At 43.8% G+C, this 27,783-nt stretch overlaps 1 protein-coding gene across 1 annotated transcript; it reads left to right on the top strand.

Moving 5' to 3' along the window:
- The first annotated feature begins 6,557 nt into the window (after window positions 1-6,557).
- On the top strand, window positions 6,558-27,206 carry DHRS7 (dehydrogenase/reductase 7). Its single transcript, XM_063159743.1, has 7 exons — window positions 6,558-6,715; window positions 12,427-12,579; window positions 18,427-18,533; window positions 18,830-19,069; window positions 24,776-24,898; window positions 26,269-26,484; window positions 26,998-27,206. The coding sequence occupies exons 1-7, from the start codon at window positions 6,580-6,582 to the stop codon at window positions 27,031-27,033; spliced, it is 1,011 nt and encodes a 336-aa protein (XP_063015813.1). The 5' UTR covers window positions 6,558-6,579; the 3' UTR covers window positions 27,034-27,206.
- Window positions 27,207-27,783: the final 577 nt, after the last annotated feature.

The following is a 27,783-nucleotide window of genomic DNA, read 5'->3' as shown; positions in this document are numbered from 1 at the left end:
TTGTCCTAATTGTTCAGCCTGGGGAAGGGAAGGATTCAGGTAGTCTTTAGGGAACCTTCCATTGCCTAAAGAGGCTCCAAAAGAGCTGGAGAGGAACTTTGGACAAGGGCCTGGAAAAAGGGGAATGGCTTTAAACTGACTGAGGTTAGATTAGAATTTAGGAAGAAATTCTTCCCTGTGAGGGTGGAGAGGCCCTGGCACAGGGTGCCCAGAGAAGCTGTGGCTGCTCCATCCCTGGAAGTCTCCTAGGCTAGGTTGGATGGGGCTTGAAGCAGCCTGGGATAGTGGAAGGTGTCCCTGCCCATGGCAGAGGAGTTGGATCTGAGTGATCTTTAAGGTCCTTTCCAACCCAAACCATTCTATGATTCTATGATAATTAGAATTAGACTTCAAGTTTTAAATTGATGGGAGTTCACACACAAAAGTTTAACTAAACAAAGTGAAATGAAATGGATGCAAGTCATAAGCAAAATTAAGGAATGATTTTGAAGGAAGAAAAGATGGGAGTTATTTTCTTCAAGTCTCTAAATTGCCTGAGAAAGGCAGCGGGCAGAAGGGATTATGTGTGAGAAAACGTGAAGGTGGAACAACATGCTGCTAAAAGCTGAAATGAGAGGCAATTAGGGGAGATAGGAATGCAGAGGCTTAAGTGCTGAAAACCTCAGAGACGAACTCCAGAAGGTAACTTGGATGCAGAAGAGCTTGTGCTGTTTGTAAGCAAGAGGAAAAATTTCATTGACATAGTGCCAGCAGAATTGTTCCTTGAATCAACATCAGGTCCCAATGATTGCCACATTTAAAGGGCTCAGATGGGTGATTCTTACCTAGGATACAATTTTAGGTTTTCAGTAAATGCTATTACAAAGGAGATGACACTTTCTGAAATAGTAATTTGTGGTTAAAGAAGGTATAAAATAAAATCAATAGAGGGAAGGTACATATCCATTGTCTGATCAGACAGATGTATGTAAGAAGTATTTTTGGCACTCTGTTACATTCACATGGGACTGTCTTTGCCTGGATGTGTGTGTGTTTGTCTCCTCTTCAGGCAACACTAAACCATACAGCACAGATCACATTCTGAAGCAGAGAGGATGGAGACATGGCCTTACTTCACTTGCATTCATTTTATGACAGATCCTCCCTAAAGTTCTGTTTTCCTAAACAAGGCAAAGAGCTTTTTCCTTATAAAGTATTCTGTTTTGCTCATGGTGAAAGAGAAAATAGAGAAAGAGGGTGCTCTACTTAGTGCTGTTCATTTTAGTGTTATTGTACTCTCATAAATAATTGAGTGAAGTAAGAGCATTCTTCAAATCTATGTTATACACAGACACTGAAATAATCTCAGATAATTGCTCTGGAGCTTTATTCACTCTAATGTGGATCAAAGAAATTGCATCACAGCACTGTGGAAAATACTCACACCCATGCTGTCACAGTATTATTAGCAGGTCTGGCAGCAAGTCTTGTGAGGCCCACCTTGTGAACATTCCAAAAGGAAGCGCTTTGCCCATAAATCTGTGCAAATGTACTCATTTTATAGAATCACAGAATGGTTTGGGTTGGAAGGGACCTGAATGACCATCTCATTTCAACCCTCTGCCATGGGCAGGGACACCTTCCACCAGACCAGGCAGGTCCAACCTGGCCTGGAATACTTCTAAAGCAGGGGTACCCACAGTTCCTCTGTGCAACCTCATCATCCTCAAGGAAGGATTTCTTAATATTTAATGTTGCCCTGCCCTCTTTCAGTTTAAAACTGTTTCCCCTTGTCCTGACACTACATCTTTTGTAACCTTTGTGTTTCTTAGAAGTCCATTTATGTATTAACAGGCCACAATAAGTTCTCCATGGAGCCTTCTCTCCTTCCAGATGAGCAACTGCAATTCCCTCAGCCTTTTGCCACAGCCCACTGACCATTTTAATGGCCCTCCTCCAACAGGTCCACACCTTATTTGTGGTCCCAGAAATCCATAGCAGTACACAGATCTTCAATCTCCTCAGTGCAGAGTAGAGGTGGAAAATGTGAGCTGCAAGATCATATTGCTGGGTCATATCCAATTTTTCGCCCATCAGTATCCCCAAGTCTTTCTCTGCAGGACAGCTCTCCATCCCTCAGTTTTACTTCTGCACAAAGTCTCCTCAACACTGCACAGCTGAAGGACAAAAAAATGTAGAAAGAGCAATCCAATCAAATCTATATTTCTGCCATATTGCTTTAGAGACAGAAGGCAGCTTATCTTGCTTTTATTTACACTAAGTGTGTCAATACAATTTGTGTAACTCTTGAGAATAAGGCTCATTATCATATTATGTGCTGAGTTTAATTGACCTGTTGTCTGCTGCCACCGACACAGCAGGGGAACCTCAATGGGGCTCACCCAGGGTGGGTGGGTGTGGGGCAAGACTGTGACCTCCCACACGAGAAACTGTGATTTTGTTTTCAGGGCCTTGCACTCCAGCTCTACATTGGCTCTTGCACTTCCCAGCTGGAGTTCAGCACGTTGTGCAGAGATCAGAATGTGTTTGCTGAACTCCAAAGTGCCGTCTGCATCAGCCACGGGGCAAAGTGCAGCAGACCTGTCACTCCTGCTGCTGATGTGCAGGTTCACTTTGGTTGACTTTTAAAAGCTGTTAGCAGTGATGGCCTCTGCAGAAAGTGAAAATTAGCTTCTTGTATGGAAACTAAGTTCAGGCATTATAAGGAGAAAATTTCTTTTGGTCTTCTTTGGAAACGAAGATGTTGGTCAAATCCAAGTTCTCCATTATGATGTGATCCTTTCAGATTCATAGAATAGACTTGAATAAAAAATTTCTTAAGAATTTTCCCAACAATTCCTTAAGAATTCTCCCAATTTAGCATGGGAGACTTCCAGGGATGGAGCAGCCACAGCTTCTCTGAGTAACTTTAAGATGTACTTGCCTCTCATTAAGATAATACTAACGAGATGAGTGTACTTACTTTTTATAAGTTGTAAAACAGCAAGAATGGACATTACCTTGTAAAGGGTGTTTTAAATTTTCTAAGGGCTCTCCTTCTGAAGCTCAGGTTGACACCAAGCAGGAACTTCATGCTTGTTTCAGGGCAGGACATAAAATCTCAACTGATGGAGACTGTGCAAGTGTACAATGCACAAAACCTCCCTGATTTAACCTTTCTTTTAAACAAGAGAAATATATTTTACTCAGCTTTGTTGTAAAAGAAGGGTTGAAGCACAGAGTTAACACAATAAATTCTCACCACAAACCAATCACAAGATGCTGGAACTTCAGGACAAGATGCTTGTGAATTTCTCCTACTCATCTTTTCTGTGCTCAGCCCCAGCTGCTGCATTCCTTTGTCTTTGGGGATATCTGGGAAAACCCTCACTGGGAATGCACTGTGCAGCTGCAGTTTACATCCTTTTCCAGCCTTATACTGCCTGTTTGGGTGTGTTGTGGCACAGAGCTCCACAATTGTGTGTGCACCCCTGCATGTAGCACAAGTAGGAAACGAGACCCAGAAAATAGTTTAATTACTTGCTATTTATTTATATTATTTGTATTTTCTATGACATTAAGGTTCTATTACACCGTGCATTGCTTTAACACAAGATAAATAGTTCTCAACTCAGTAAAACAGGAGAAAACAGAGGAATATAAAGAATAGCTGTTACCTGTAACTGTGTAACTGTGAACATTCATAGTTCTGCGACTTCCTTTATAACCTTCAGAGGCCTGTTTCTATTCTGAACTACTACAACCATTTAATTTATAGTTATTAGTTTGGACATGGTTGATGACTGGGGTTATTTACAGAAACAAAGTATGTTGATGGTGTATTTTTATTTTCTGTCACATTTCCCTTGTCATATGAATTAGGTTTGGACTGATTTGCTGAAAAATCAGTAGGAGCCCAAAGGTTCAAAGGTAGACCATGGCTGTGTTTTGCCTCAAAAAGCTGTAATGCAATTTTTATGCTAATTCAGGAGGTGATTCATGAAATCTTTGCTCACTGGTGGAGCTGGAACAGACTGAGCAGCTGCGTGTGGTGAAGAGCCATCCTGTGCTGCATCTGCTGACAGACCAGGGGCCTGAGCCTGTGAGATTTTGGGAACAGGATGTAAGTCCTGTCCTGCAGAAGCTCTGCATGCATTTGTGTCATATCTGGTGAGGAGCCAGGAATTACTGTGGGTTACTCTTTCCACAGAATCATAGAACAGTTTGGGTTGAAAGACACCTCACAGATCATCTTGTTCCAACCCTGCTGCCATGGGCAGGGACAGCTTCCACTCTCCCAGGTTGCTCCAAGCCCCATCCAAGCTGGCCTGGAACACTGGAATGGGGCAGCCACAGCTGCTCTGGGCACCCTGTGCCAGGGTCTCACCACCCTCACAAAGAAGAATTTCTTCCTAGTACCAAATCCAAACCTACCCTCCTATAGTTTAAGGCCACTCCTGCTTGTCCTATCACTGCATGTCATTGTAAAAAGTCCCACTCCAGCCTCTTTTTTGCATCTGTACCTCCTCTTGTGAAATACTTTGGTACATCAAAGCAGTAAGAACAGTGTTTTGCACCTCTGCACATAACCACAAATGTGTCATTAAGAAATGACTTAACAAATCTGTCATTAAGAACGGTGGATGAGTGATGTGATGACCAGAAGTGCTGCAGTCCCTGGTGTTTTTAGTACCTGGAGGTATCCACCACCAGGAATGTTGGAGCCCAGGGTCTGAAACATTGGCCAGAGTGGGTACATGTGAGAACTGGGTTTGCATTCCCAGGTGGGGAAGCAGGAGGCATGTCCAAGGGCAGCACTCCTGCAGGAACCTGGCTGGGAGAGGATGTGACCTGCTGTCCTAGGTTGACTAGATGATGCTTTTATCCCCAATTGTCTTGTTCTGTTGATGCTGAATAATAAGTTTTGCATCTTTAAGGCTTGTTCCAGAGAGTGAAGGGGGGAGAAAAGAAGCTGCAGTTTGTTTTCTCACACTGCACTCACTTCTCCACATCCCTGCTCCTGGACTGTGCTGTCTGCGGATGGACAGACATCAGGACAGAGCTCTCCTTTGTTTTAGTTAGTTTTAGCTAGCTAAAGCAAAGAAGTTCCCTAAACTATAGGTTTTTTTTTTTTTCCTTTTCTTTAGGCCTGTTTAAACCTTCTCTAAACTAAACACCCAAAAGAGCACCAGCAACTCACACCTGTAGCCCACTGGGCCGGGCCTGAGCTGCAGTGTCTCCAGCACTGAAAAGACTGATAAGAAACTGAGTAAACTGAGCTGCAACCCAGAAAAGAAACTTTCTGAGTTTGTCATCTCTTTTAGAGCAACAAAAATTTTATTGTTTAATAAACAAGTTTTTTTTTCCCACTTTCCTAAAAAAAAAAAAAAAATTTCTCCTGGACCAGTTAAGGAAAGAAACCAATTAAATCTACTTTCCTGTGAAAAACTCCAATCACTTATTTTTAAAATTTTAAAAGTTTAATAGTAATAACATGGTTATAAAAATAGTAATATAATTAGAGTAATAATAATTTGGACAATTTGAATTAGGACAATATGAGACAACAAGTACAAAGAGTTACAGATGTATAGGTACCTTTTTCTGGGCAGCACGAGCCTGAAAAAGGACCCACGTTAACAAAGGATTAACCCTTAAAAGCAATAATCTGTTGCATATTCATAGACCTAGTACGTGATGCTTAAATTCCGTTCAAACACAGGATTCTGTCTGGTCATCCTCAACTTCTTCCTCTGAATTCTGACAGCGCCTTTGAGGTGGGAAGAAGTTTGTTTCTTCTGATAAGAAGGCAATAAATTCTTTTTCTCTGAAAGATTTAGGTGTCCTGTGGGCTGCTATTTCGCTGTGAGTCCTTTCTTTAAATTAAAGTATCCTACATAGCATCATTTCTATTTTAACATTTTTTATAACCTAAAGCTGTATTTAACACACTACTTAAGAGAATTAATACAGCGTTACTTTCTAACTCACACATATAATATTAATTTTAATATTTGCAAAAAGCCAATCATAAAATACATGCATTTTCACATTTCCCAAAAAAAGACCCTTTAAAAAGTTCTCTCCAAAATTTACCCTAAACCAAAACAAATACACCTGGGGCTGGGGGTGACTGCAGCTGGACTGGAAGCCCTCGGAGAGCTCCAGAGGGAAAAGGAATCGCCGGTGTCTCATAGGCACAGCCATGAGGCAAACGGGACACTGCTTTTTGTTCTGGGAGCAGCGTTTGCTCTCCGCACACCGAGGCCAAGCCCTGGACGCGGTCCCGCTGCCCGGGACGTGCGGTGGGCAGCGGGGAAAGGCCGGGCAGCCCTGAGGGCACGGCCAGCAGGGGAAACAAAGCGCTCCGCTCCCAGAACGCGACCTTCACCCCCGGCGGCTCGCTCGGCCTGTGCCGCACAGAGCCCCCGCTTATCGCCGCAGCCTCGGGCCCGCTGGGGAGCGACCGGGGAAGGGAGGGAGGGACGGGGGTGGAAGGGAGGGAGGGAGGGAGGCGGGGAGGAGGCCGGCGCTGGCTGCGGGCAGCGGGGCGGCTCCCGATAAAGGGGCGCCGTGAGGGTGGGCCGCGGTGCCGTGGCCATGGCCTGGGGGTGCGCGCTGTGCCTGGCGCTGGCCGGAGGGGCCCTCCTGGCGCTGCTGGTGCAGCTGGTGCGATGGCTGAGGGCCGACGGGGACCTCACGCTGCTCTGGGCCGAGAGGTGGGGGAAGAAGCCAGGTAATGTCACCCACCAGGGCACCGTGAGGGGAGAGGGGCGCGCTCGGTAAAGGGGGTGGCGGGGAGCACAGCGGTGCTGGTGGCATCGGCTGTCCCGTGGGGTGTCCATAAACAAAACATGCCATAAGCATACCCCAAAAGTGTACTTTACCTGCCCTTTACCTGGGTAAAATGAGGCAGAGTAGAAGTTTTCTAAGGTAGAAATCCATTTTACTTTAGGTAGAATGTATATCTTTGAGTTAAATATGTAGCTTGCTGTGTGGTCTGGCTGCAAAAAGCCTGAGCTCAGAGAAGCTGCTTCAGTGGAAGAAAGAGATAAGAAAGGGGGAGACGGAGAGTGATAGACACAGAAACTGCTGTGAGAGCCCGTCACCCTGACCTAAGAATTCTTTCTGATAAAGAAAAACTAGCAACAAATATCACGCAAAATTCGTAAAAATAAATATGTATGAACCTATTGTGAAAATTGTATGCGTATGTATTTGAGAAGAAGATAAAAAAAGACCTGAAGCTCCCAGAAGTACGCATGTCATTCTAAAGAAGCGATTCCCACGTGTCCAGCGCTGTAATAAACATACCAGCTTTGCAAATTTCACAGAAGTTTTGGAGTTTTGTTTATCTCCACAAAACAAAGGTGCGTGGTGCCCCTCGTGCCGGCAAAGCAGTTCCCAAAAAGTCACTTCGGGGAGCGGATCCCAAAAGTCAGTTCAGGAACTCCCATGGGTTGGGGCTGAGGGCTGGTTCCTTTGGGCCAGAACTGTTTGTTTTGTGCAGTTTCTGGTTCCTTTGGACCAGAGCTGTTTGTTTTGTGCAGTTTCTGGTTCTTTTGGGCCAGAACTGTTTCTTTTATGCAGTTTCTGGTTCTTTTGGGCCAGAACTGTTTCTTTTATGCAGTTTCTGGTTCCTTTGGGCCAGAACTGTTTGTTTTGTGCAGTTTCTGGTTCTTTTGGGCCAGAACTGTTTGTTTTGTGCAGTTTCTGGTTCTTTTGGGCCAGAACTGTTTGTTTTGTGCAGTTTCTGGTTCTTTTGGGCCAGAACTGTTTGTTTTGCAGTTTCTGGGCAGGTTCCCGGTCCTGGCAGGGCCCCGCGGGGCAGCTGAGCACAGGGACGGTGCGGGAGGAAGGCTCGGGAACGGACAGGGATGCCTGGCTCCTGTGGCCGGGACAAGTGGCTTTGGAGCCTGTTCGGCTGCTGCTCCAGCCTGTTCTGCGATCTCCAAGCTGATAGTGCATTCACAGGGCTGTCGGCAGTGAAGCAAACATGAGCATTGTTAGTGCTGGGGCTGACAGGGTTTCCTGTTCCGTGCATTGTGCTCTGATCGGCTCCAGGGAGCAGCCCCGGCAGGCGATGCTGATGGGGACAGTCCCTGCATCTCTGAAAGGCGCTGCCGTGGTCGCCTGGGGGACAAAAGTTCCACGAAACACTGTCAGATAGACACTTCCAGTTCTTGCTCCTGTTGAACTTTCTATTCTGACTGCCATTCTCCCTATTTCTGGACCTAGAAACCTAGATATCAAAAATCTAGAAATCATAGGTTTTGTTTGCTTAATAGAGGCTTTTGGTCAGAAAAGGCACAAATTTGAGAATATCCCCCCCTTAGTTTAGCCTGCTGGGGTGATTTGTGGCTACTGTGGGTGCTTAAGGTGGAGACTGGGGACAGAAGGTGGGATGAGAGGCACTGGAAGAGATCCCATGTGGGAATTTCTATTTCTGGACCTGAAAACCTAGATATCAAAAACCTGGAAATCATCGGTTTTGTTTGCTTAATAGAGGCTCTTGGTCAGAAAAGGCACAAATTTGTGAAAACTCCCCTCTTAGTTTAGCCTGCTGGGGTGATTTGTGGCTGCTGTGAGCTGCTGGCTGTGGGTGCTTTAGGTGGAAGTGGAGCCTGGGGACAGAAGGTGGGATGAGAGGCACTATAAGAGATCCCATGTGGGAATTGAAATTGAATATCCCACGGGGGAATTGAAATGGGCTGTAGGGTTTAGACAGGGAGAAGGGACTGCATGGAAGGAAGGTGGAACAGGAGTGGTGGAGTGAAGGTTTGAGCTTGGGTCCATGATTCCTTAGGGGATGGTGCTGCAGGTGAAGTTTGGTGTGAGGAGCAGCTGGAGAGAAGAGCAGGACAAACTTGAGGCATCCTTGTCTCCTGCTCTCAGCAGAAGCTTCCTACAAGTGTGCATCCTTTTCTGTTTTCCATTAGATGGACAAGCACAAGTAATACAGCTCTAAAAAATACTGCATTTAAACCAGTGAGAACACTCTCTCATAGCTGTTTAGGTGCTCAGCCCAAAGTTTTTATCAACTCCATCAGAACATTCCCTTACTGCAGGAAAACTGCAAAAAAATCTCAGTGTGTGGACTTTGTAAAGAGCATGGAAAGAATCAGGGCAGAGAAGTGAGATAAATCTTGACTAATACAAGATTTATATCACTTCTCTGATTATTTGACTAATACAAACAGAATTGTGGTTTTGTCCTGAATGATCTCTATGCAATATGCATCAAGATGTAGGAGCTCTCTCGGGCATACAAAATGTTATTTGAATATAGCCTTCAGAATAATTGAAGGCCTAGAAACCCTTTAAGTAGTCTAAAAATTCACATGCAAAGACCAGTGTGGTGTAATTTTATGATGGGGTTGTTTAGACATGTAATACACAAGAGAATCAGGCAAAAATTCATCAACATAAGAGGTCAGCTGTGGTTTGGCCACCTCCCCTTTCCCCCCAGCCTCTGTGCTCGTTATTAAGTGAAATATTTAACTGAAATGGTACAATTTAACAAAGCAGGCAGGAAAACAGAAGAGACAAGCATAGGGAAGATGTTTCATTATATAACTTCTCCCCATATTGTGCATGTAATGTAGGATGCCTAGGTAAATAATGAGTGGACCCCTTAATTTTTAATTAAATGTGTTGTTAGAACCAGCACTCTTGCAGTCATTATTTTGTGTTATCACTCCAATAATATTATTATGGGTGTTGAAGTCCTTGGAGATGGAAGTATTTAGCAGAAATGATCTCCTGTGCTTCTTGTGCTACAAATTATAATTACAAAGAAAGGCCTTAATATAGGTAAGACTGATTCCAATCCAGTGATTCAATTCTATAGGGAAATTTGACTTTTGGATTTATCCATTGGCAGGTGCTGGATTGCTTCCCATGCTCTGAATATGTGTGTGGTCAGGAGAGAAGGATTTTTAGGTGCTGGATGCCTTTCCTTCTGTGTTGTGTTTTTCTGAGTGCACAGAAGTCACCCTAAACCCTGTGCTTTTCACAGGCAGCTTAATATTATCAAGTTAGGGGGAACCTTCCATGCATGAAAGCCCTGCTCTTAAGTTTAGGAATAAGGGTGTGATTCTTTAGGGCTCTGGGGTAGATGTTCTGTTTTAAACTTCCCCACTTCTAATAATTTTCCTGAAAGTAATGACATGGCCACCTTGTGCTATAAGAGCTATGAAAAGTTGGAAAAAACTCTTAAGGAGAACTACAAAGCAATTTTTGGGTTACTTTTAGTGCTAGTGAGTTCAGCCTCTTTATTTGTTATGCCTTGTAGCACAGTAGTTAATGGTTAGGAATGGCATAATCTGCTTTTATTTTTTAATTTGGCATGGTTAATTTTTAAACTTACTTCCAGCAACAACAGGACATTTATTCTGGAGCAAAGTTGATGGTTTGCTGCTTGTCCTGCACCACCAGCATTCGAGGTTTCCCACTGTGTTAACTCTCAGCAGCTCTGGGGAATTGGTGGGAAAACTGTCCTTATCTCAGTTACTTATTCTGTTCACAGAACAAGATCCTGAATAACTGCTGAGAAGCTGCCCAAGACAGGTTGGGAACAGGGAAACTAAGTGGTAGGAGGAGGAAGCCCATTTGTTTTCAGTAGCAAGAGGAATGAGTGTGGTAAGCAGGGCTGAAATTACATTCATGTGTTGTTTTGAAGTTACGTTTGTGTTGTTTTGTTTGTGTAGTGTTTGTCTGCCTGGGTTTTCAGAAAAAAAAAGTGTTGTAGCAGAGGCAAACTCACAAGTTTGTGTTTAATTCAATAAATTGGGAATGTGTTGGAATAAAACTGTAGGGAAAGGGTGTGGATAAGCTTTACAGACAGCAGCCATTTGTTCTAATGATGAACACAGTGGATATTTCTGCAACTCCAACAGAATCTCTTTCCACATCCCTAGTTCATAACCTTACAAGACATCTCTCCCTTGGGAAGTGCCTCCTGTTGCTGTTGTTAGTGTTTTTAGAAACAAGAAACTCCAAACAACCCCAAGCCACAAAAGCCTGGGTTTAGGAGGGATTTTTTTTGGCTGAAATGCAGTCAGCTTAAGAAAAGACAAATAATACTTACTGCCAGCCCCACAAAGTCAAGCTGAGCTCTGACAGTCAGTCTTGAGTGCTCACTGCTTTTGTCTGAAGGGTGAAGGGTTTTGGTGCTGGTCTCTGTGGGATTTGTGCCATTAGGACTCCAAAAGTAGAAATTTGAAACACAGTATGGTGTAGAGAGAACCAGGAACTGATTACTGGAGAGAGAAGGAAGTAAAAGCAGTCTCAGCCACAGTGCAAAAAGAATATTTTTTTCTAAATTAAATTAGTGGTTAAATTTCAGTGAGCTGAAAAAAGCTACTCTGAGCCTTTACAGAATGGAAGTGGCTTTAAGTCTCAGGAACTGCATTTGGCTCTGATGTTTGAATTATGCCTTGAAGTCTTTCTTGGTTGGCTAGATGTTGGAATGCACAAACTTGAGAAACAGAGGGAAGAGCTCCTGTCAGCAGAGCTCTGAGTGAGTCAGATTTTCCCCAAGACTGATATTCACTGTGGCTGGTCTTGAGGAACACATTCACAGGTCAGGCAGTGATTCCTTCTGCAAAGTGCTCTGACATTTGTGATCTTTTATCCCTAAATCAAGTTCTGGAATTAACTGAGTGGTTTTTCACCCATCTGTGGAATTGGATGGTTTTGGATATATGCTTGGAAAGCAAAAGCTTTTCCCAGTGCCCAGGTGTACCATGGAGTGGGGATGGTTGTGGGCAAGTGGGAACAGGCATTATCAGCAGAGCTGTAAACAGAGCAGGATGCTCTTAATTTTACTGCAGGTTAAAAAAGCATGTCAGGGCAGGAGCTGGGGAATCCACGTGTGAATTGACACCTTGGGAACTCTGTGTATGTGCCCTAGCCAGTGCAGGAGCTAACCTGCATCAGATGTTAAACAAAGAGGATAGAAACCCATTTTTTGTGATTAGCTGTCCTTCTGTTCAGAGAATTTTACTCAGTCAGCAATTACTCTGGAACATTTTTTGGGATGAAACATTATTTGGAAAGACTTGCTTAGGCTTTTGTTTGTATTTGCAGTACAGTAACTGTTTCCTGTCAATTCCAAGAATTTTCTTCCCCCTTTTCCTCTGAAACTGTTTTTGATGAGGTTAGTGGACCTGTTATGTGTGGATGGGCTGCAGAAATGCAATCAGATTCCTTCCCTCAGGTAAATAACCCATGTTTATTCAGATCAGCCTTGGAACAAAGTTCAGATGGCAACAGAACAACTATGAACAATTTCACAACCGCATGTGACTAGAAGTCAGGATTTTGTAATACCATCCAAAATGAGCATATTTCTTAAAAACAGCACCAGATTCCACCCCTGCAGTGAGTTAGCTGCTTATCCTGGCATTGGCAATGTGTGAACTGCTGTCTTGGTTCTTTTGCTAGAACATGAACTGCGTGGCAAGGTTGTCTGGGTGACAGGAGCCTCGAGTGGCATCGGAGAAGAGCTGTCTTACCAGCTGGCAAAGCTGGGAGCCCTGCTTGCCATCTCTGCCAGGAGGGAGGATGAGCTGCAGAGAGTGAAAAAGAAATGCCTTCGTAAGTACAACTTGGCACTCCATGCCAGCAGTTCCACCCTGGCTGGGCTGGAATTGCCACAGGAACACTAACCCACATATCACCACAATAAATTTAATGCGGAAATTCAACTTCATACAGACCTGTTACCTTCTTTTTGTAGAGTGAGAAGCTTTTGTATAGATATGCATTTCAACTTCCTACATAAGCCACTGTTACCTAAAAATCTCATTATCGGTTGCAGGTGCTCTTGTTCATGTTCACAGGGGTCCCAGGTTGAGGGAAGAGACAAGGATTTGACTCCATGTTTCTGAAGGCTTGATTTATTATTTTATGATATATATTACATTACAACTATACTAAAAAAATAGCAGAAAGAATTTCCTCAGAAGGCTAGCTAAGAATAGAATAGCAAGAATGATAACAAAGGCCTGTGTCTCACACTCTCTGTCCAAACCAGCTGACTGTGATTGGCCATTAATTAGAAACAACCAACATGGGCCAATCACAGATGCACCTGTTGCATTCCACAGCAGCAGATAACCATTGTTTACATTTTGTTCCTGAGGCCTCTCAGCTTTTCAGGAGGAAAAATCCTAAGGAAAGGATTTTTCATAAAAGATGTCTGCGACACTCTTGTAAGATACTAGATTAAGAAATGCAATAAATACTGTGGGGAATGGAGGAAACAATCCCAGGGGTATCATCCTGTAAAGAACCAAAGCACCTAGCTGCTTGCAGCTAAGAAATATTCTTTCTTCAGGTTTGTGGACATTACAGGCAGAGAGAAAACTGACTTTGCTCTTTGGAAAAGACTAATAAAAATGTTCAGAAAAAGTTGTTCTAAAAATGTGGAAGAAGGAGGATCTTCTGTAATCAAGAGGAAAAAATATGGAGCAAAATTTTTAACTATTCCAGTTATCTTCCAGTTAGCTTTCATATGCCTGATGACTCAATGGTCTGGCTTCACTCCTGTTTCTCTTTTTCCCTCCTGTTTTCTGGCTTGGCAGCAAGAGGAATAGGCAGTTAATTCACACTGATAGATAGATCAGTGAACATGATTAACATGATGCATTTTTTCAGACTATTTATCCTCTGTAGCTCAGGATGGAATATTTTACGTGGAATGTGTTATCACACCAAGAGTTCAGTCTTAGCAATGTTGACAAGATGTCCACAGTCTACTTGGAATGTGTGCTAGAGAATAATCAGATGTTTTTCTTGGATTAGCACCTAGACATGTCTAGAAAGCTGAAAGTTGCAGCAGCCTACTCAGAAAAGCTTTCAAGGAACTTTCAAAAATGCACAACTCCTTTTATCCTGGTTTTATTTTCTGAGGGCTCCAAAAGGCAGTCACCTAAAGAGTCTGATATTTAAAAAGAGGCAAGGGACATGTGATGACAGTGTGGTGAAGTGGCAATTGTGACAAAATGCCAGTGCTGTGTGATGCAATGGTCAGCAGAAATCTGCAACACCGTTTGCGTCCGTGGCTGTTTGTTGTGATTGCAAAATTGATGACACGAGACAGGCTGGCAGCAGCTGCAATCCTGGATGGGCACTTTCAGGAAATACCTGTGGGATGTGCTAAGGAATATTCAGAAATATGATTTCAATTCATGTGGGCCAAGAGCATTGATTTATCTGAGATGATTTCTGTTGCCCTGATTTTTTAAAGTTTTTCTAAGCCTTCTGATGTTTACATTCTTGTAACGAACTTTCTCACACACTTTATGTAAATAACTTATTGTTTTGTTAAATAACTTTTTTTTTTTTGTTAAATAACTTATTGTTTTGCATTCTTTTATGGAGGAGGAGAAATTTGATGGACTATTGGTTTGTTCAGTGTCATTGGAGAGGTGGCACTGTCACCCTCCAGTCCACTCTCACTTTTGGAAATCTATAAATGTAGGAGTCAGAAATTAAAAGTGCTCTTTTTACCTTTGAGAGCTGTGTGTGTTCATTGTGTTATTTTGTGTCCTACAGTGACAGATTTCTGCCCCTGCCAACTTCCACTGTCCCTCTGAATGTCTGAGCTGTGCCATGCACATCCTTGGAATTCTTATGTAGCCCTGTGCTTTGCAAATATTTGCTCATGAACTTTGCTTTAACTGAAGGTCTGATTAGTAGGAATATTGGAAACTCTCCAGTGACACAGGAACATAACCAGGGCAGGAGGTGACAGGACAAGGGGGAGTGGCTTTAAACTGACAGAAACCAGGTTTGGATTAGATATTTGGTATAAATTTTTGCTTTTGAGGCTGGTGAGGCCCTGGGACAGGTTACCCAGAGTAGCTGTGGCTGTGCCATTCCTGGAAGCATCCAAGGCCAGGCTGTTTGAGTCTTTGAGCAACCTGGTCTGGTGGAAGGTGTCCCTCCATGGCAGGGGTTTAGAATGAGGTGACATTTAAGGTCCCTTCCAACCTAAACTATTCTATGATAGTTCATGTTTTCTACAGCCAGCTTCTGTGTCCTGTCCTAGGTGTGAAAATCTGCATTTAATTTGTTGAGCTTTATGAGGTTTGTCAGACTGTCTTTAGAAGTTGTTAAGGTGCCTCTGCATGGCAGTCCAGCCCTGCAGCAGGACTGCTCCTCTGAACTTGATGTTAAATCAAAATTTTATGAAAATCTGTGGGTTTTTTTCCCATCATCTGGGTCAATAATGAAGATATTCAAATATATTGATCACGGAGGGATGGCGCAGCTGATCACAAAAAGCAGTTGAGTTGGTCAGGCAGTATATGGTCATGCTCAATCATGTGTGGTGGCTTTTCCTTGTCCTCCACTTCCTTGGAAACTGCTTTCAGGAGGAATTGCCACATCATTTTCCCACAGACTGGGGTTAGGCTTTGTGACGTTTGTTTTCTTGCTGTCCCTGGGGAGAAGAAAATTCCAAAAAGGAATGAAATTGGTCAGCTTTTGTAAATCACAGATGCATATTTTGCCCTGCTTGTAGGTGCATTTTGTCCCTAATTTGTCTGACTCTGGTAGTGTTTCTTTCCCCAGAGTGTAGCCTCAGGAGACCTGAGAGGAGATCTTGCCAGTGAAGACTGGGGCAAAGAAGGCATTGAGTACCTCAGGTTTTTCTGTGCATTTCATCATTTCTTCCTCACCATCCCTGTCCAGCAGTGAGCTCACCCTGTCTTTGGCCTCCCTTTTGTTGCTGCTGCACCTGAGAAGCCTTTGCTGCCTTTCACATTCCTCAGCTCCAGTGGAAATTTCACTTTCAGCTCCACCTGGGTGCTGATCTCCCTGATTCCATCTCTGCATGCTTGTCCATGTGCTCCCTGGGTGACCTGTGCCTGCTTCCACCTGCATGTTTTCTCTTGGCAGCTGAGTGCAGGACTGTCCTGTGAGGTTTGAGTGGGGTGGATGGAGCCTGAGCAGCAATGTGCAACACCAGTGTGAGTTTGGCTGATTTATGGGGCATAACTGGAGCTCCTGTGCTGCAACACATCTGCTGAACACTGCAGCAACTGAGCTGTGTCAGAAACAAGCACATAGATCTTGTTCAAAGTTTAGTGACACCACACTGTGGTACAGGTTTGTGCATTCTACACTGCTTAAAAAGCTGAGGGAGAGAGGGAGAGGTAATCCCTGTTGAGTCATGCATATGCCAATTCAACACTTCACTGCACTTGGACAGGAGGGAGAGAAAACAACTTGTATAACTCATTCAGCTCCTGCAAGAGGCTTCTCTATTTCCCCCAACCACTCTTTCTCTTTCTTTTCTTGAAAATGTTGGAGGCTGTTTTTTGTCAAAAACCTTAAAAAGAAAAAAAAAATGTACGAGGGGATGTTTCTCTGCTTGGCAAAGGTCAAATATGATTTAATTATGGCTAGGCCAAATGAGTGACAGACAACCTATAAGTTCAAGAATTATGCAGTAATTGAGGTTGAAATGGACCCCAGGAGGTCACATTGATCAGCCTCTGCTGAGAGCTCAACCTCTGTGGAAGGGCATTTATAAAAGGGAGAAAGAAAAGAAAGAAGAGAAAATGCAGAAAAGCTGGAAAATACTACTCTGAGCTATAATGTTTATCATGTTATGAGAAACTGCTGCCTGGAATTAACATGTATTGAAAAGAGTTGTTGATCTGAAATCCAAGCAATGAACTTCAAACTAAGGTCTCCCACCTGGGACCAGGTGTTTTTTTCTGGATATCATAATTGTTCCCTTAAGAACCTCACTTTGGTAGCAGAGTAGACAAAAGGGGCAGTGGGATATTAGGGTTTGTATGTAAAAGCAATGAGGAGCACCATTCTGGCAGTGCAGAAACTGGGACCCATGTGTGCCTTCTGCACCAGGCACAGGGCTGGTCACAGCCAGAAAATAATGGGACAGTGAATGGGAGAAGGGGTTCAGAAAAGGGTAACAGGAATGTTTGGTTTTTGTAAAAGCTGTCTGAGGAGTGCCTGAAGTAAGGACCCCTCACCCTAGAAAAGATCTGAGGAAGCTGCTGGAGATGCAGAGTTTGAATGTGGAAATCCTGTGCAAGGTTTCTGGTTTAAAGTTTCCTGGTGTCAGACGTTTCTAACATCTTCTAAAAGAGCACTTCCTTCCTTACCAGCAGCCTGTGCCTCTTGCTCTGCTCTTTCCTTTCTCCCCTGTGTAGCTTTCATAGCTGGGCTGGCCCTGTGGTCTTGTTAACCCATGGCAGAAACATCCACACCCCAACAGGTACCAGCTGTGCAAATCTGCTTCAGGCAGCACAGGCAGAGGTGTGCCCCTGAGAGGGCAGCTTAAACTACATTTTACTGCTGTATTTCTGGAAGAAATGGAGGAGAAAATGCACATGGAGCAGCTGGAGGGAGCAATAAATGGAAACACTGCCAGCATTAAACCAGACAGTTTGGTTTATTATTTATTTATTTAACCAGTGGCTTAAATACTAATGACCTTTGAACAGAGGCAACTCGTGGGTTTAAGTAACCTCTTTATTTCTATATCACTGTTAAGACAAAGTTCAACTTGCTCTATATTTGCAAGCAGTAGTGATTAAAAAGTCAAAGCCTGGGGCTTTCTGGAGAGGGCAGCTGCTTAAAGGGGAGCAACCTCACCTAGATGTGGCTAGGAATCCATTCAGGGAAAAAATAGCACTAACAAACTAATAAAAATAATGTAAAAATTCTTGTTAGATGTAGATTTAAAAAAGCTTGAAATAATGATTTTGTTTTTGTGAGTCATCTGCCCCAAAACCCCAGGGTAAGAAATGACTGCTCAAGAAATGCCTTCTATGGAAAAGGTCAGTTGTTCTGAAGAGACAGTGGGGGAAAACGTGACAAAAAGGCTGGAACTTAATGGCAGCTGACTTTTATTTCAGGGCATGGATATGTTAAAAGCTGTCAGTTAAACAAGTCTTTTATCTCCTCCCAAAAAATCCCCAAAATTCAGCTTCTATAGACTTTGCCTCATAGCTGCTCAGCTGTATGCTGTGTTTTGGGTGTGAATTGTACAAGTCCTGTTGTCAGGAGTAAACATGCTTGACCTGTTGACATCCAAGCAAAGTGTCAGGGCTCCCAATGTGATTCTGAATCCCTCAGTGAAAAGTTTCAGCTGGATTTTACTCCTAACTATTGCAATTTATTTGAAGAAGTGAAACTTCTGTATTGTGCTGCAAAGCCCGTTTATAAAGTCAGGCTTTTCACATACAAAAACATAGTGAGAAAAACACTTGGTAGGAACGGATTAAAAATAGATTCTGTGTGGGGTCAAAATGAAAACAAAGCAAGCATTTTATTTCCAACTTGATGTTATGGCTTCTCGATGTTGTCTTTGTGAAAATGTGGTGTTTAAAAGCATGTTATGTTTCCCACAGTTCTGACTTTGGGAATCTTATCAGCTCCCATTCCCTTTATGGTTGTTTTTAGAGATTAGCAGCCTGAGTGACAATGATATCCTTGTTCTGCGTCTCGACCTGACTGACAGATCCTCTCATGAAGCTGCAACCAACAGTGTGCTCAAGCACTTTGGCAAGGTAAGGTGTGCTTCTGGGGTTGAACTTTTATTTCTTTGTCTCCTAGACCTGCATTTATGCTCATATTTCTCTGTATGACAAATTCAGAAGTGTCTGCACCTTCCTTCAGCTTCAGTATTAAACTTGCCAAAATGTACCTGCATTTTTATCCCTTCTGTTGCTTGCTTCTGGTTTTCATCAACAAACAAATAATCATGGGTCCTTCCCAAGGGCTAAACTGAACTGAATTGCCTGAGGAAGCACAAATATTGAAGGGAATTGTGTTTATATTAATTTATCTTTTCATCTCTCTGAAGATTGATGTTCTGGTCAACAATGGTGGGCGCTCGCAGCGCTCCTTGTTCGTGGACACCAACCTGGATGTCTACAATGCCATCATTGAGCTCAACTACCTGGGCACCATCTCCCTGACCAAGTATGTCCTGAACCACATGATCCAGAGGAAGAAGGGGAAGATTGTCACTGTCAGCAGTGTGATGGGCATCATGGGAGCCCCTCTTGCCACTGGCTACTGTGCCAGCAAGCATGCCCTGCAGGTGAGTTACAGGCTGGAAGTTAATCAAGTTAATTAAGAGGGTCAGTGCCAGTGCTGCAGCACAGGGCTTTGTTCTTTGCAGAAAACACAAGTTCTCACCTGAAATTTCACACAGCAATGTGCAACATTCTCTGGTATTGGAAGTCCTTTAGAATTAATTTGCTCTGAAATGTGAAATAGCTCCCACTGTAGATTTTTTTCCCTGACTGGAATGGAAGTGGCAGCTTGGTTGGTTCTAACCACTACATGGTTAAATTGGAGTATGAAACACAAAGCCTCTGGCCTTCAGATGAGGGAATACCTCTAGGAGAGCATTATTCTGTTCCAATTAGAGCCCTAAAGTTCTCAATTCTTTAAGGGAGAGTCACTGGTGAGAGTTTTACAACTTGAGGAGATTTTTAGGACAGGGAAATGAGAACAGTGAGTGGTAAGGCAGCCTGCTCAGAGAAATGAGAGCTCCTGATCCATCTGGGAGCTGCTGAATGACTTTTCCCAAGAGTTGTGTCTTTCTGTGGTGTGAAGAAGTGGCAGCTCCCAGTGCCATAGGAAGTTACCTTCTGCCTGACACTTAGCACTCAACACTGCCTGGAAAAAATTTTTGAAAGCAGTGTCACTGGGGTAGAAAAACATAAAAGAGGAGTTCAGAGAAGTTTCTGCCTGTATCATTGAGGAATCTCTTGCTTAACTAGTAAATTTGTTTGAGTATATTTGTCTTTCACCACTGTTTGGCCTCCTGCTAATGTACATTTTGACCTCAGTAAAACAAACTTCAGCTGTGCTCAGTGGTGTTTTAAAAACTGGCATCTTCTTACACCCTGCTGCATTTCAGCATGTGAACAGAACAAACAACTGCTTAAGCCAAGGGATCAATATCTTTTTGACAATTTGACCAGCAACAACAAAAATGTAACAAATGGCTGACACTGCAAAGCCTCTTGAAAATATAAGATGTAGAATATGGTGACAGATCTCTGCTAAAAATTTTTTTTCAGTTAGTGATGGGGAGAGATTTGCTGCTTTTCACTGGAGTGGCAATGCTGGAATTGCCATTACAGGCCAGCTTTTGGGTTAAGGCTGGTGGATTAAAATTAGAAGAATGCAATGAGCAGAAGCCTGACTTCCCTTCATGCTCCTTTATTTATTAGATGTTCTTTCAGTTGAATTATCTCTGGGTGTGGTGCAGCTGGGCTAAGCATGGCTAATTAATTGCAGAGCACAAGGAATTCACATGTTGCTTTAAAAATACTCAGGATTCTCAATCTCATGTTAAGATTGAGAGCACAGACAAAACTTTAAAGAGATAGTTTACTAAAATTAATTAAAATAAGCTGACTGAACTGCTTCTATCTTTATTAGCTTCTATTTCTGCTCAATAACTAGGCCAGACTCCAAACCTCCTTCCTTATTTCTTTCCCAGTAAGTCTAGAAAGACTAATTGCAGGTGTTGAAACAGGACTTGCAGTATTGGTTTGGGAAATACTCTGCCTGAGAGTCTTTGATCAGTCTGGAGTTACAGCTAGATGAAGGCAAAGGAATTTTGAAGCCACCAAAAATAAGAAAAAACTTTTTTGAAGGAACAAACTTCACCAGGGCAGTTCAGATAAAGGAATTGTGTAGGAATGGCAGCCCTCCTTAGCCCTGTAGCCCTTTTCTGATGGTGACCAAAAAGAAATAGAGACCAGAAAAAGGGAGGGGAAAAATAAGCCAAAGCAAAAAGTGGTGCTTTTCCTGTTCAGGTGTTCCAGCATGGATCCACCTGTCCTGGATTCTAAGATCTTCTTGAAGGCTGTGTCTTGGCCACCAGTTATTAAATATGTGAGCTTATATGACATGGATTTGTCTGTTGTGATTTTTGGCTTGTTTTGGTATTTATTTTTTTTAATTCATGCCTTGAAGTCTGTCACAACTGATACACTTAATGCTGCAAACTTAATTACAGCTATTTTTCAAAAAGTCCTTCCTTTTACTTCGTTTGGTTTTGTTTTTGTTTTTTTTTTTTTTTTTTTTTTTGTTTTTTTTTTTTTCTTGTGATTTTTTTCCTTGTATTTTTTTCTTGCTTTTTTTTGTTTTATTTTTTTCCTTGGTTTTTTTTTTTATGTTTTTGTTGGTTTTTTTTTTTTTTTTTTTGTTTGGGTGTTTTTTGGGGTTTAAAAAATTCCTTTAAATGGCAGTTGTAGGAGGAAGGAAGGAAGGAATTCTGCCTGGAATTAGAATCTGTCCTTGAAACAATCATGCTTTGATTGATGCCAACTGGAATTCTTCATAACAATGTTCTACTGTGAAATTACCCTTTATTCCAGTGCTGTAAGAGCATGAGTCAGGCCCACAGGAGTCTGCATGTGCCTGCTGCAGTTTCCCTCCTGGAGGGATGATGCTCATGGAGCTCATGTGCCATTCCCCCAGCTGTAATTCATCTGCTTGGTGGCATGGATCAGGAATGGAGGCCTTCAGAATGTTCCTTCATCAGGAACTTGTCTCAGCACAGGGACTGACAGCAGCAGCTCCTCTCTGTTCGCTCTTTTTAGTGGAATTCCTTCAGTCTGGGCTTGGTGCAAACACTCAGGTTCTTCCTCCTCTTGCACTGGAGTTCCTTTACTGCTCCCAAATCTGGGTCTGTCCCTGCCTGAATTTCAATAAGAGGAAGCCCTTACATTTTCTTGCTGAGGAATTTAAAGCTTCTCTTCTGGGGGGAAGCAGAAGAATTTCATATCAGCTATCTTTGAATATCAAGGATGAGTGCTGGAATTAGAAAACATGGCCCCAGAGGGGACTGAGTCTGTGTGAGATTCTGGTTTTCAGGAGGCCCTTGGGGGTGTCCCTCAGCCAGGATTTAGGGTGGGTGAGTGTCCTGGCCCTCCTGTGCTGCTGGTGAAGGCTGTGCCACTTGTCTGGGGTAAAACCTTGGAGCTGCAGGGATGGAAGGATGTGAGACAGCTGCAGAGCAGGACCAGGAGCTCACTGGCATCTCTGGCTACTTGCATTTCATGTTTACTACTTGTTGGCTACTTTTTTTTTATGCTCAAAGGAATCAGCTTGGCTTTGCCAGTGCCCTGGAGCTGCCTGATGCTGCTGTGTGCCCTTGTGTGACTGCTCAGGTGCCCAGTTTTAGGTACAGCTTGGAGCCCAGGAGCCTCCCAGCATCTGAGCAGGTGCAGGAGCTTTGTCAAAAGTGGCTGAGCTGTGCTCTGGCTTCCCTTCCATCACAGCACTCTCAGACAAATGCTCTTCCACCTCCCTGGCTTCTGGAAGTGAATCTTGAGTGTGCTCCCTTCAGGCAGAATGGGAACCAGTTCTGTTCCTCACCTCCAGTGGGCAGGGAATGGTGGGCAAATGTGCCTTTTTAGGTGTGATTTAATGTGCCTTTTTAGGTGTGATTTTGTGTTTGTGCCTTTTTAGGTGTGATTTAATGTGCCTTTTTAGGTGTGACTTTGTGTATGTGCCTTTTTAGGTGTGATTTTGTGTATGTGCCTTTTTAGGTGTGGTTTTGTGTTATGTCCCTTTTTAGGTGTGATTTAATGTGCCTTTTTAGGTGTGATTTTGTGTATGTGCCTTTTTTGGTGTGATTTAATGTGCCTTTTTAGTTGTGATTTTGTGTTATGTGCCTTTCTAGGTGTGATTTTGTGTATGTGCCTTTCTAGGTGTGATTTAATGAATGTGCCTTTCTAGGTGTGATTTAATGAATGTGCCTTTTTAGGTGTGATTTTGTGTTATGTGCCTTTTTAGGTGTGATTTTGTGTTATGTGCCTTTTTAGGTGTGATTTAATGTGCCTTTTTAGGTGTGATTTTGTGTTATGTGCCTTTTTAGGTGTGATTTTGTGTTATGTGCCTTTTTAGGTGTGATTTAATGTGCCTTTTTAGGTGTGATTTTGTGTATGTGCCTTTTTAGGTGTGATTTAATGTGCCTTTTTAGGTGTGATTTTGTGTATGTGCCTTTCTAGGTGTGATTTAATGAATGTGCCTTTCTAGGTGTGATTTAATGAATGTGCCTTTCTAGGTGTGATTTAATGAATGTGCCTTTTTAGGTGTGATTTTGTGTTATGTGCCTTTTTAGGTGTGATTTTGTGTTATGTGCCTTTTCAGGTGTGATTTAATGTGCCTTTTTAGGTGTGGTTTTGTGTATGTGCCTTTTTAGGTGTGATTTTGTGTTATGTGCCTTTTTAGGTGTGATTTTATCCTCAGCTGCCCTGAGTCCCCACCTGTGTGGCAGCACTGCACAACCTGGGGGTTTGGGGATTTTCTGGAAGGCTCAGGGTCCCTCAGGGCAGGAAGGGGATGGGGAAAATGCAGGTTGGGATGTAGGATTAGCCTGGAGTGCTGGATGAAACACAGCCCTGCTTGTGCACATGAGGGTGGGGTAGCCAGGGGAGGGCCTGGAAGTTTAAACCAAAATTGTTGGGTGTCCAGGAGCTGATTCCCACCTGTCCAGGAGCAGATTTCTGGGCACATCAATTTCCAGCATTAGGATTTAATCCACTCCAGGCTTTGCTGACATGCTGTGAAGAGCCAGCCCCAGATCTGGAGCCTGTGGGTACTCACAACTTTAAATTCCTGCTCAGTGTTTTAGGGAACTGAACTGCAGAGCCTGCATGGAATCCATAAATTGGAATTAGCCACCATTCCTGGGAAACTGGAGCCCCTGTGCTTGGTCAGAGTGTGCTGCTCCTTGCTCAGCTGTGGTGGCTTGTCCCAGCTGCTGGTTCTGTGTCACCACAGGCCCAAATCTCACTGGGTTTAGCCTCTGTTGCTGCTCAGGGAAGAGCTCTGGGGCAGCCAGCCCTCCTCCCAAGCTGGATGGGAGTAGAGTGATAAAATTTTACTGCAGTGGGAGAAGTTTATCAGCCTGTGCTCACTCTGTGTCTCTGCTGTGACACAGAATTGTGTGTTGGAATAGATGCAGGGGGCTGCTGGCAGCCAGGCCAAAGATAAGACATGATGGGGTGTTGGCTAAATCATCCTCCAGAGTGCCTGACCACAGCTTTGGTGCAATGCACCCCTCTGAACTGGCCATGTTTCCCATAATAGTTGCTGTCTAAATGTGCATTGCTACAGAGATTGAGAAAACCTTGTATTCTCTTAGTTTAAAGAAAAGTACTCACAATTTTTGTAATTTTGGTTTAAATTGGATACACTGGTAGCATATTCCTGAGCTGAAATAAGATTTGTATCTATGTGACTGCCAATTTCAAACTCTGTAGCAAATTCAGTGCTGCAAATTAACCCCCTTGAAATGTCAGGGCGTATTTCTGACTTTGCTGTGCTGAAAATTGTCATCCTTTTCTTACATAAACCAGTGCCACCTATTTCCTAGAAACTGTGTAAACTCTTTATTGTCACCCCAAACAGCAACTGATCTGCAAAAGGTGATTTCCATGATAGTGCAATACTTAGGATTGGTGGCATTTCCAGTGCCAAACATTAGGGCTTGTCCTCAGTACAGGGACAGCAGAATCTGGCTGTAGTTTAGAGAAATTACTGGGTATTTGGTCAGATGGGGATGGATTCTTCCCTGGTTTTTAGATCAATGTCTGTAACTGCTGATAAAATGCTCAATTAGCCATTGAGTGTGAAAAGTCAAAGAAAATAAAAGGAATTGCTTGGAGAGGAATCCTGTTATCTTTACAGTATAAATTTGTATGAAAAGTTGTCATCAGCTAAACCTTGTAGAAAACATGGGAAAGGAAGATTTAACGATATTTTTGTCTTGTAGGGATTCTTTAATTCTCTGAGGACTGAGCTGACTGACTACCCTGAGATAAGCATTATCCAAATCTGCCCAGGGCCTGTGCAGTCCCAGATCATCCAAAATGTCTTTACTGAGAATCTTGCAAAGGTAAGGGCTCAGTTCTGCTGTGACAAACCCAACTTCTGCCGTGGGGCCAGTGATCCTTTGTGGGGTATCTTTGTCTGGTTTTGTCCTCCCTGCAAACACTAACCTCATCTTCTTACCAAGAAATGCTCTGAGTGGTGCAGAACCGTGTATATCTTGTAATTCTTGGGGGTATCAACTGGAAATTGAGTTTGATAATTGATATTCCTTGTCTCTTCCAACACAAACAACCCAAATGTGCTGCACAGCCCCTGTGCTGCAGTTCTGGGGGGAAAGGCAGGGTTTTCTGGCCACAGCTGTGCTGGGGAGTGCTGTCCCTGCACAGGTGGGGTTTTGTTTGCCCTGGCCATGCTGTGCCCTGCTGGGTGACGCTGCTGCTGCTGCTGGCACAGCCCTGGCTCAGCTGACACGAGCTGTGCATTCCTTTCCTGTTAGGGATTGTTCCAGGAGGAACAGCAAAACCTTCCAACTGCACAATGGCTTTTAGTAAAGGCTGTCTGACAAAGCAGCTGGCAAAAATTGCTGCTGTGATACATCAGACTGTAATCTGCCCTAAATTCAATCGATTTGAAGCTCAGGATGACCCACCAGTGAGGGGGAGGGGATCTCCCATTGTTGAATCGAGTTCTGGAACGATTTTTGTGTTGCAAAACTTCTGACTTGCGTGAAAGAAAAAGCGTACCTTTTGAACAATGGTGAAAGTTGCAAAACACATTCCTCAGATTTCACTGTGGCAGAAGCCCAGGGAGGAGGAGCAAATCTCGACCAGAACTGTTTCTGCCCTGTGAAACAGGAGGACAGATTGCTAGAGTGGCTTGTTATTGCTGAGTGAAATGTGCACAAGTTCACAGGGCTGTGGTTTGTGTTCTCCAAATGATACACAGGGACAAGACAGGCTGATGTCCCTGCTCCAAAGATGGAGAGAACTGGCAGGAATATTAAAGTTTATGGGGAATGTGACCTCACCTACTCACTTGGGTACTTGAGTAACTTGTAGTGTAGTGTGGGCACAGCTGGGACCTGGGGAGTTCCCATTCCTCAGAGCTGCAGATGGGGGAATTTGTTCAACAATCCCCATCAAGTGGAAGCCCTGCTGAAGCAGGACAGAGCTTGGAGATCCATTTTATATTAATCTTTGACCCATCAGTAGAGGCATTAATTAAAAGGTGCTTTCTTTGAGCCAAAGGAAGGTGGAAAGTGTTCCCACACAGAAACCAGAGGATAGTGAGGGATGGGTTCCTCTGCCCCATTCTCTGGGTGAGTTCTTGTGGGGAGACGAGGAGGAATATATCTGTGGCATGGAGCGTGGCCCTTCCCCTCCCTGTCACTGCCAGGGCTGCAGTTGTAACCCCTCCCTGCTCTGTGCCCCCCAGTCCATCGAGAACAGCGGGGACCAGTCCCACAAGATGCCCACGGATCGCTGTGCCCGGCTCACCCTGGTGAGCGTGGCCAACGACGTGAAGGAGGCGTGGATCAGCGACCACCCCTACCTGGCCGTGTGCTACCTGTGGCAGTACGCCCCCACCTGGGCCTGGTGGCTCATGAACAGGATGGGCAAGAGGAGGATCCAGAACTTCAAGAGTGGAATTGTGAGTGTGCACAGCGCCCCTCTGCCCCCTGCTTGCTTGTTGCACTCTGCTGCTGTGGGAATGTTTGTTGGGATTGCGTTGCTCCTCAGTCACACTTAGAGCCATGATGTGCAGGGCAGGATCACTGCTTAAGGGTTTTGGGATGGAAATTGTTGCAGTTATACATGGTGTGTGCATTTCTTGACCCCATATGATGTAAATTAAATGCATATATGACAGTAAGAATAGGCTGGAGGAGCTCTTCTGAGAGCAGGGAGAGTGTGACTGAGCCTGTGTCTCACCCAGGGAGCTTAGGGACACATGGAGAGCTGAAGTGCAGCTCCACAAAAGCACCTCAAGTCAATAATCAAGTACAGGAAATGCAAAAGTAAGGGTGGCACATGCAGCTTAAAACTTTGTGCTTTCACACTCTAACTGCCCCTGGTCACAAGCTGTTTCAAAGGAGTCTTTCAGTCACTGTGTTGTTTTTAACACAGGGTGGGGAAATACTGATTTCATGTCCTCTCCCCCCAGGATGCTGATGCTTCTTACTCAAGGAAGAGGAAGTGAGGACGAGTGTGTAAGAAATCCTGCTGTACTTGGGCTAAGGCTGAGAAACTTTTCATGTTGCATGACTGCAAACAACAGCTTTTTTTGGGTTTTGTTATGTCTGTGTCATCCTGTAACTCGACAGATCTACCGAGCTGATGACATACTTGACTAAATAAAAATCTTTCTAAACACACCTGTTTCATGTCAAATTCCCACAGGCTGGATTTTTAAGCTTACAAGGAATGAAACACATGGGAGACTGAGCTGCTGCTCTAACACAGGCAAATACCTGGTGAGCAGCCTAAAATGATAGACCCCAGGATCCTGCTTCCCTCACTTTCATTCTTAATTCATGTTGATTAACAAAACCCCACAAGGAGAAGGGTGTGGTGAGGAGGGTAAAGATATCTGGTCTGTGCTTGGGATGTGTTCTTGAGCAAAATGTGTGTTCAGGGCTGAATCCATTCATTTCTGATACATCAGGACTTACCCTCTGCCCCTTTCTCAGCTCTGCTGCCCTTACACTGCCCTGTGTGTGATCAGCATCACAAGCTAGAGCCAGGAGGTGTTGGAAGAACTAAATAAAGCTCTGCACACCCCTGGTTAGAAAACAGGGTCACAAGGGATAACAGTGGGTCCTGCTGAGAGCAGGATGCCATCAGTAATCCCAGCAGCAGCCTGTGAACACAGACACAGCCAGAGCTGAAGGTGCTCCAGTTCCTGAATCCCAGATAAATCAAAGAAATGCTCCAAAGCAAACAAACCAGC

This window comes from Melospiza melodia, chromosome 6, assembly GCF_035770615.1.
Source record: "Melospiza melodia melodia isolate bMelMel2 chromosome 6, bMelMel2.pri, whole genome shotgun sequence".
Classification (NCBI taxonomy): Eukaryota; Metazoa; Chordata; class Aves; order Passeriformes; family Passerellidae; genus Melospiza; species Melospiza melodia.
This window is presented reverse-complemented; position numbering and strand designations above follow the sequence as displayed.